The sequence below is a fragment of the Ptychodera flava genome, chromosome 8, assembly GCF_041260155.1.
Source record: "Ptychodera flava strain L36383 chromosome 8, AS_Pfla_20210202, whole genome shotgun sequence".
NCBI classification, from domain to species: domain Eukaryota; kingdom Metazoa; phylum Hemichordata; class Enteropneusta; family Ptychoderidae; genus Ptychodera; species Ptychodera flava.
Window position 1 is genome coordinate 22,871,820 of NC_091935.1, and position 10,397 is coordinate 22,882,216.

General features: G+C 41.2%; 1 protein-coding gene and 1 long non-coding RNA gene across 2 annotated transcripts; one reads left to right on the forward strand and one right to left on the reverse strand.

Moving 5' to 3' along the window:
- Positions 1-256: 256 nt before the first annotated feature.
- Positions 257-2,023, reverse strand: LOC139138805 (gluconolactonase-like). The gene is given in 3 exon segments (XM_070707340.1): positions 257-466; positions 807-1,289; positions 1,292-2,023. Coding segments are annotated over 3 exon segments (1,158 nt in total). The 5' UTR covers positions 1,908-2,023; the 3' UTR covers positions 257-407.
- A 3,157-nt stretch (positions 2,024-5,180) lies between these two features.
- LOC139137920 (uncharacterized) lies at positions 5,181-7,923 on the forward strand. Its single transcript, XR_011553495.1, has 3 exons — positions 5,181-5,298; positions 5,552-5,712; positions 7,481-7,923. It is a non-coding gene; the product is annotated as an uncharacterized lncRNA (long non-coding RNA).
- The last annotated feature ends 2,474 nt before the right edge of the window (positions 7,924-10,397 follow it).

Genomic DNA, 10,397 nt, shown 5'->3' on the forward strand with positions numbered 1-10,397 from the left:
ACGGCGCGAACGCCCTACATTAATTTACGTATTTCAGAAGTACATAAAATTGATAAATATTTAAAATTGATATAAGAAAACCTCATCGTCACAACGCGAGGTGAATTTGCAGCATTTATCGTGGTGTGGTTGATCTCGTCTGAAGGGTTAGACGCCTTCTCGGAGTCATTTAAATAATACACGTCTTTTTAAAAAATATCTTAGAGTGAAAGTCTATGACTACAAAATTGAAAGTCTAGTGTACTGTTACGGTGGGTACTGCCACGAAGCCGTGACTGAACTGATGACATTATCTACTATCATGTTTGCGAGAGTACTGTTGGCATGGACATATATCATTTGCATTTTGCAAATATGGAGGGTTGTCTTTTTAGCATTTGCCATTTCTTTTCTCATGCAACTACGAGTTACAGGTTCATCCATCGGACGGGGTCGTCCGTCTTCGTCGAGTTGGTCGCTGTCAGATCTGGGGAAGAAAAAAGTAAATGACAAAATGTGTAAATGAAAAAAAATATGGGAGGGCGCTGTTTCAGCTTGTTTCAAGGTTGGTATCTGGACATCACAAGGCGCCCAGCAAGGACTCTCAGGGTTTGGGGGTCGCCGGTCAAGTTGTCTGTCCTGTCGTGTCGGTATGATTAGCTTATTTTGCGAACAACACATGTTTTACAGCTTTTTCTTCGCGTCCTTTTGTCCATCGCTTCCATTACGCCGCCCTATGACAAGATATGCCAACACGATCATGAATAGCGCCGGTGACAATCCATTGTTCAATAAAACGTCTGTGCTAATGACACTAGTCGACTTACTTCTACAGCTTTGCTTGGCGGGAAAACCAGCACCAAAGGCGTTCAATGTCACTCGGTAAAGTGCTGAATTCGCCATGAGGTATAAGTCACTGCCATTGCTGCCGCCAAAATCCAGATTAGAAACAAAAGTAGGGGTTAAAATTTTCCCTATCAAGTCACCGTCAGGATTGAATACTTGAACTCCATCGCCCGCAGCAACATACAAATTCCCGCATTGGTCAAGTTTTATTCCATCTGGAATTCCAGGATTTTCGTCGCCGTTTACGACGTTCTCGATGACTGCGAAAAGTTGTCTGTTGCGGAGATGTTTGCCGTCTACTACGTTGTAGCGCAAGACGTGGTGAGGCAGTTCGGGATGCCAGCTACCAGGTGTTTGAATCGCCCCAGAGTCGGTGATGTAGAGGTACTGTTCGTCAGGCGAAAACGCGAGGCCATTCGGTTTGCTGAAATGATCGGCGACAACTGTCAGTCGCGATGGACCCTCGCGTTTTCATCGATACGGTACACAAAGTCACCAACCTTTGGTTTCGGGCGGAAGGACTGCAGAAAGCCATACGACGGATCGGTGAACCAAACGGTACCGTCGCTTTTAACGACCACATCGTTTGGCGAGTTCAGTTGCATCCCGTAGTTTGCATCGACTAGCACTTCAACGTCGCCGCTGGTCAGATTAGTCCGAGTGATGCGACCTGGTTGACCCTCTCTGAAGCCCTGCTCGCAAGTCAAAAGGCGATCGTACACGTCTCGAAACTGCCCGTTTGGCATGTTCGCTTTGGAAGGTGACTTGAACGTCGTCACTTCGCCGCTGTCTACATCGTATCGCCGGATGGAGTTCAGCGGCCCCGCTCTCGGATCGGAATAGTTACCGACTGGCTGCGTTGTGTACAGCACAAAACCATTCTTTTCATTCGGGAAATAAACAGGTCCTTCGTGGAACTCTAGTGGATCGCCGCTCTTCACCAGCAGCTCCAGTCTCGGTTGCCTTCCGAGTAGATCCGAAAATTCCTCCGAGTAGACGGCAAACGGTCCATTGCCCCTCGCAAGGCATGGCCACAACAAAAAGAAGCACAACGCTGACACGCAGGCGGCAAATATTGTCATTTGTTTTGGCCTGCAGATGCCCAGAGAGTCCTCACAGCCTTCACAGTAGTAGAAATTTAAGTCACAACGCCGGCCGGGCTGTGCGGAACTTTTATTTATACCATTCCTCAACAAAAGAAATTTCCGCCTATTTAATTTCTTCGAATATTAATCCGCATGCGCAGACGGATATCGAAAGGCCGTGAACCCTCTCAGGTTAGAAATTCAAGGCACTGTCAACAGCAAAACCTGCTTCCATCATGCGACGGTCACGGTCACACGGGGCGCCTTTACAGCGTTCAGGTCACGTTCACGGGCAATTTCTTGATTCAGCCTTAATGTCTGTTTATTTCCCTCATATATAATTTTTCAGACGTTAGTCGATATATTGTGCAACCAGAGCTGTTGACCGGTGATTATTTGCGTGCTATTTTTACTGAATGGTTTCGGCTGAAATAGGTAAAAAATAAGAATGGATTGCTGATTTCATTTGATTTATCGCTGAGACAAGACGGAGTGCAATTTTATGAGAGAGAGAGAGAGAGAGAGAGAGAGAGAGAGAGAGAGAGAGAGAGAGTGAGTGAGTGAGTGAGTGAGAGAGAATGAGAGAGCGAGCGACGTGGAAACAGATGGTGGGTCAAACTACTCCAGAAATCGCTTTTTGTATAAATTATGTGATTGGTAGTTTTTGCGTTTGAAAAGGAGTTTGAGCTACACGGTCATCGAGTGTACAGCTGTTACATGAACTAGCGGTGAGATGTGAAGGTTGCGGCGATATGACAGCGCGAGTTCAGGTGATACCGTTGTTATTATTAGTTGAGAGAAGTTCAAGGCGAATGTGGCGCAATAATGGCGCTGAGCACAATGCGTTTCGCGAAACGATTGTTCGCTCTAGTCGGATAATTGAGCAATAAGCGCGATTCGTCTTGAGTGCTTTCGTACAAACAACAAACGCTTCTATAACCATATCTCACTTGAGCATCGTTCGACCTTAATGGAGACCGCGTCAGGTGAAAGTTCGCAATAGAATGTCAGGGAAAATGAAGAGAAAGCTCGTATTATGACGACATTAAGTATAGTGTCGGTGCCTGTACACTAACTAATAGATTATATACAATATTTACATTCTTCAATTTTTTTTTATTTTCAATAGCCATCACTCTAGGGAAAGTAAAATTGTGCATTTTAAAAGCAGAAAAAACAGACCTTACATCAGGCGGTGGAAAGTGCAGTCCCTTAACACGTAGGATTGTTTGAACAGCGGAATGCATTTCACTTTCGCTGGAGATGATATATTGCCCTCATGTTTCGACGCATCTAGTCAAGGTCACGGTGACATTATATATACGACGCTTGATCCAAATTTAACTTCACAACAGTACCACATTGATTTCACCTTTAGTTATTTTCGATTCATGGGCAGGTCTTGTGTATTGAACAATTCGGAGATTATGAATGGCACCTCACAGTTTAATTTGTGCGGAACGTTTTGTTGTGGCTATATTTACAGGGAAGGGAGTGTTCTGATAGCGTCTGTATTACTCCGATCTTCTGCTGCTGTCTCGATAATTCTCGTTGATTTGCACGTCAACAATTTATAAATACGACAGTGATCAATATTACCTCGCACCTTATCAAACCTGTTTACGTAGTACGCGCCTCAAACTCGAAAGTCTGTAAAACTTGTGCATGAAACCTTCCCCAAGGAAACTTTCAACCATTCCCCGAAAAAGTTAAAGAGACCTCGCAAATTTTGGTACTTGAAACAAAATATCTTAAATTTACCAATATTTTAAATTCAAAATTATATTAACTCTATGGGTAACGATTACAAGTTCAATTTTAACGAAAATAAGGAGGTGAATTATTTTTTATTCAAAGACTTGACAATGAGCCCACACAAGCTGAGACCACGTTCAAAGTTTTGTAAAAAATCGCGAGTCCGAATGTCTGTCCCAGAGGCGTCGACTACTTTGATAACACCACTCAATTTGGGTGTCGTCCCGATATATGTACAAAAGACAACTGTCCTTCACAAATGTTTGCGAAGAAAAGGTATTGAGAAACGAGTGTGAGAAATGCGGAAAACGAAAGCTTACTGTATTCGATACCATCATCATGCATACCCTGTAAGTAGTGGCGAGCCTATATAGCCCTTATGCTCTGAGCATGATGAGGGAGCGTCATGAACAACTCGCAGAAATTGTAGCGAATGCACTACATTTTTGCAAAACAGATCGAGAAGGTGTGACGATCACATATGACAACTAACATCCTAATCAAATTACAAGTAAAGAAAACTCGTTGTTTTAAACTAGAATATTTCATGGTTTTTGTCAAAACTTATTTTCTTATACTAATTTCAATAACGTATATAAAGCTTGACAAGAGGCTGAAATATTTATGCGCCTTTGTTCTCAGTGCTAAGTCATCTGCCTGGTAAACTATCATCACCGATTTGAGCGTGTCTTTCAAGGTGATACGCACCTCGGAACTAGGTTTCAACTTTTGCCCTTCCTTTTCTCACGGAAGCGTAAAAATTAAGGGCTATCTTCGGAATTAGAGAGACAGAGTACCCAAACTTTACCGATATTTGAAATTCAAAATGGCCGCTATACCCTGTTTTTAGCGCTATAGGAAAATTAAACTTTCGATTTACTCATTGATAAAAACAAGACAATGAAAGCATATGTACTTTTTAAAAAGGCTTCACAGTGATTCGGTACAAGAAGCAGAGAACAAGAGCATTGTGTATTTTGGAGGCATCCGAAAAATTATCACCGAAGTTTATTCTACGCTTTACGGTATCCTTGCCCAAGTGACAGTTCTGCAATGTAACTTAATTTCTTCGATGAACTATCGTGGCCTAGAGTTGAGCGCGCGCTGTTTTTGTTATCCTTCTTTTTGAGTGCGTGTGAGTTCAAGGTAAATGTCATGCCAGCTGCTTCGCTGTTTATTCCGGTTGAAGAAGGATGTGTATAACAAAACAGCAAAACATGTGCGACGTTCACGGTGAATAGATGGCGCCTTGGAATGTTATAAATGTTAGAAGAAATAGAACTATTGCAGAGACCAACCGCGTGACCGGAGCTTGCGGGGCGCAACGGGGAGGTGATCTTTACGTGTCCGCAACTCGGCTTCGGGGTTTGTTGAGAATGTTGAGAATGACATGCTTCTCTGTCAACAATGGCCATGACCGTCAGCATCTCAGGTTAATCAAACACAATTTCAAAGATACCAATCAAGTGTAGTATACTTCATATTTTCCGTTTGGTGTCACTTATTTATTTATTTATTTATTTATTTATTTATTTATTTATTTATTTATTTATTTATTTATTGGTAGACGGGTGCCAGGGTGTCAATGCCATGGTCTTCGTGCATGAAAGTGGTGTCGCGTTGAACTCAGAAGGTATCGTGTTTTTATTGCCAAGGTTCATCCACTGGAGCTTATCATAAATTTATAGATTATGCTCTTATTCAATGATAATTGGATAATCGTGAAATTACTGATGATTTCAATATTTGGGCAATGCATTCTGGTTAACGATCTCGCTGTTGGCGTTTTAAGTGTTATTTTGAAACGGCTCGCCCTCCAGTGTCCATTTCACAAGGCATTCTGGTTTCCCATCGCTATCTTTCTCTCTTATTTATTCAAACGACAGACCACTTACTGCAGACAAGCATGCTATCAATACAGGACGCCGCATGTCAAACAGCTACGACACACTGTGACAGGAACACTGGATGGGGCGAGGGTTTTTTTGTATCGGAAGTCAAAACCCGAGCTCGTTAACTTACTATGGTTAACAATAGGCCTAAACACGTAAGTATTTATTGAGAACACTGGTGAAAACTGCAGACAGGATCTGCACTCCGCTTGTTAGAAAGTGCATCAAAACAATACGGAAAACTCAGTAGCCTCGCTTTCACTTTCCATAGCAGCGGGAAAGTTAACACAGAACTCCATGTTCAAAGTAAGAATAAACATTAAAGTCAGGGTTAGTAAGTCTTCCAAGGTCATGCTGTTTCCGATTATGTGCGCACGGTGACGTCAAACAACTTTGATTCAAACCTCAAGCTATATTATTCGAAGTACGAAGCAAATGAAAAATACATGTAATACGAACAGCAATCAACAATTTCACAATCTTTCACGACAATACACTCAGGCTGTCGCGACAAGCCTAACCGATATTAACGTATTTTCACGATTATGTGCAGTGTTACAGTTTATATCAACCATCTTCTACAATGGCTAATCGTATCGATTAGCAACGAGTAAAAATCATAGAGTTCCCAACAGAAGGAAAATTGATGATGATCGATGAGGGCGTTGTTCGGTTAGCTCGTTGCAGCTTATCCGTACGCTTGAAGTTGGCGTCTTGTGACTTAAAGGTGGGATTAAAAACAGACAAATGAAGTCACAATTCACGTGCATCATTGAATAATTTTCTTGCAACATGCAATAATTGTGCAAAACACCATCACACATCACGTTACTCTGATACACTGATCTGAATATCGTCACACCAAAATACACGTAAAACTCGTCTGTAGTAGCATTACACCTTGAACCTTTAAATACTTAGTGATGTCAGTGATGTCAGAAACTGTACAAAATGTATGCATCATTTACAGCAAAAAATGATAAAATCACCTGATCACCTGATGAGGTCACGGTGCTTTCAGTATATTTTTTCATTGTCAGAACTTAATGCTGTAACCGGATGTAAGAATAACTGCAATTCTATTGTATAATACACATATTCTAAACAACTGAATTCGGTTTTTTGCTTCACATAATCCAAGAAACCAATCCGAAGTCGTCCTCAGTGGGTATTAATATCGGGGTCCGGAGGTCATCATGGCGACCAACATTGGCCCTTTTTCGGTTATCCCAAAATGCTTTGCTTCGGCCGTTTAATACTCTATATACACCGTTGAAACAAAACATGATCACGATGTATTTTCGTTGCATACACTTTGCCCGGTAGTACAGCTTATGATGAAAATAAAGCTTGTGACCTTGTGTTTCAATGGGCGACGAATGTATTGGCAGACAGCTGCAGCCTGGTATAGTATCAGCTTGAAATGCCATTAGTTACCCTCTGGCGCGAAAAGCGCCATGGAACCGGTTCAATACAGGGCTATTCCAGCGTCAAAAGTCCACCGTCCATGTGGGACGTGGTGTTGAATCTGGGAAACTATATGCAAAAGGAAAAAAACAAAAAACAAAAGCAGACCGAAATGGTAAGCTTCAGCTGTGGGGGAGAGTTAATACGCACAATAGTAAAATGATTATCCTTAGCATGTTAATTTTCCTGGACAACACGATATGTAGTCCTGCCGTCAACTGCTTCCACTGGATCTGTTGAAAACTGACCAATAAGTTTGTGGGGGGTGCGGGGTAGGGGTGGTAAATTAAACATGAAAAAAGTAATTTAAAGTGCTCCTCAATAACCGAATTCTAACACAACAATGCACATGGAATTTTTGAAAGTATGCATAATTAAATCGTTCGCCATTGAACGGTATGAAGTTCGCGGGAAAAAATAAAGCAACTTACGGACTTTATTTTCTTCACACTGCAGGCAGAGAACCGTTAACGTTGATGCCTAAACTAAAAGATTCGTCGCTCGAGGGCGCTCTCCACGATCCACTGCCTGGAATCAAGAATATCGAAGTCTCTCATTCCACATTTGTCCTAATGACAAACTTTTGCCGATTAAGATTAGCGTTCCGGCAAACGAATTTGCTGGGTCTCTAGTTCTCTGCTATTGACGGAATCTGCACATGATCCTCTTGATATGCAGATCAAATACTTGCCGTTGGAGTACCTCCCTGCTGTTGTAACCTTTAGACGTAACAGGACAAACTGTTATTGCCAGGAAATTGCCTGAACATCTGCAGCTTCACATTTGTTCGTTTAGCTTGTGCGTTAATTGGAGCCTACATTCAATTCATCCATGTTCACTGACGTCACAATTCGAAAGAGGGATGTCACATTTGACCATAACAACAGCTATAGGAATGCTTTTAGGGAAATGGTACAATCTGAGGCAGAGGCGCCGGACGAGAAACTGTGGAGGAAGGTCACGTGCCTTTGAACGCTGGACTATACTAACTGTTACAGTGTGGACATGAGAAATGAGAGCAAGATTGCTCTACTTTATATTGTAAATAGTTTTGTGTGCCTAGTAGGACCTGGCAATTTTAGCGTTGAGACAAGTATCATCAAGGTCTTTCAAACGCCGGGTCTGTTGCGCGGTGCTATACATATCTAAAGTTCGACGAACAAGTATTTCTGCACAATCCCCTTGGAAAAAATGCAAACAATAAACTGAACAAAAATGTTCAAGGCAGACGTTTGACTGATGGAGAAGTTATTTGGAAAATAACAGCCACCTCTACACAAAAAAAACAAACGTATGACAAAAAATGTCACTGTGAAATGTTTTGCAATAAATTATTCAAATTTACGTAAAGGCAAATGAATGTGCTGTGAAACTTTGTTCCTTCTTTGACAATTATTTATTTATTTATTTATTTATTTATTTATTTATTTATTTATTTATTTATATACCATGGGTATCGTGTCATCAAGTCAAGAGGACAAACATGCTGGGAAATATATAAAAATTATAGTTAACAAAAATTTACAAATGATTGGTGGAATGGTAGGTCAAGAATGGCAACAATTATTTTGAATACTTCCATGCGCAAGTTAATTCACACCCTCACAGACACAGTTGAACATGACTGTGTAGTGAAGTAAACCCGCTATGACAATTCTATCGAAATGTTGTGCTAAATCCACATGATCCCAAATGCATATGGCGTTCAGAACCCCCAGCTCATGCAATGTAAACCCTACACGACAATCGTTGCTATGTGAATATGCCGTACAAATTACAACCTACTTTTGTCTGACCGATTTCATGACCCGATCCATACGACCTCTGACCTAAAATTTTCCATTACATGTCTGAGCATGAATGTGTTTGAAACAAGCATCTTTTGTTTGCTACGATGATGATGGTGTCGACGAACAACTAGGAACTTTTCCCTTCGAGAATTCGTCGGGCAGGCACAATCTCTCCATAACTTAGGTGGTATTTGCCGAGAAGGAAAACTTTGAAGTGGTATAGATTTGTCTTAAATTTAACATAGCTTTCACAGGTAAAAACAGGTTTTAAAGTTTCGGGTGTGATACTTCACAGTGTGAATTCCAAGGAAACACGCAATCTACAGGATTGAAATCAAAATCGTCAATACACTTGTTCAAGGGCAGCCAACAGTTGTTTCGTGCAGAATACTTTTGGGTGATATTCTTGGCATGATCTTCCAAATTGTGTTGACTCAAGGTCATTCTAACACTGGCACGAATAACTGCTGAGGCCATACCCTTCCTTTCGCCCCTATTTTGTTCTTTTAAAAGCGACTGCTGATGTTCAGACACAAGGTTCAATGCGCCCTGTTCAATGCGACCTTCCCAAAAGATGTATTGGTGCTCGTTACCAAGGAGATGGCTGTAACTCATCGATCCCAAACTAATGAACTAGTCGAAATAGCAAGGTCTGTATGGAGGAATGTCTTCTGCAGCATTTTGGCATTCGTCCTTGACCATCTGTGCGGACCATCTTTGTGTTCAAAACAGTGAATGCAGGTATCATTCTATCCGTTGTAAATCCACTGCCTTGGAAAATCAATGCCCATTCTTACTCTCAATTCATGTTTTATTATGCCTGAATTAAACAGTCAGAATGTTTGTGGTCCTGTCCTTGCCCTAAATACGGGCGTGTTCTGCATGTGTACACGACAACTGTTTCACCCTGTACAATACTTTTTTGAGATATTTTTGTTTTGAACTTATCTTTGCTGACTTAAGCGATCTCACACTATACATGCGTGTTTTATTGAAGTTGCTCCAAATCTTTTGGAATAACCTCCCACTGATCTTTCATCCCTCTATCTTCAAACCTGTCAGCTTTGAAATCAACTCCGAAACTCGTTTTTCATATCCCTTTTGACCATTTCTTTATATCCTATTGTTTTATCGACTTTTACATACGTCTTTCTCTATTTATATTTCAACATGCGCATTTCGAGCTTGTTGTTGAGAATATTGATGACAATACAAAATTATCGTTATCACACGATTCTTGATGATTTACTAAAGCAATAAAGCAAACTCAGCGGCGGTATATACCATGAGATTTTGACCAGTTCACGACATATATGCACGAGCGATAGCAAGTACGTATATGAAGTGAACTGGTCGAAATCGAGTGGTGTACCGTCGCTGGGTGTGATTTATTGCTATTATTTTATAACAGTGTATCGAAATTCTGGCATGGAACGTCAAAAAAGGATTTTTGCTCTAGCCGAGAGCCAGCCGTGGTAATCGCGAATATACCACGGTTCTTTTTGCGTCTCGACCAATCACATCGCTGTATTTGCGCCATCAATGTACTGGTATGATATAATTTTCCTTATAAACGTGCGCGG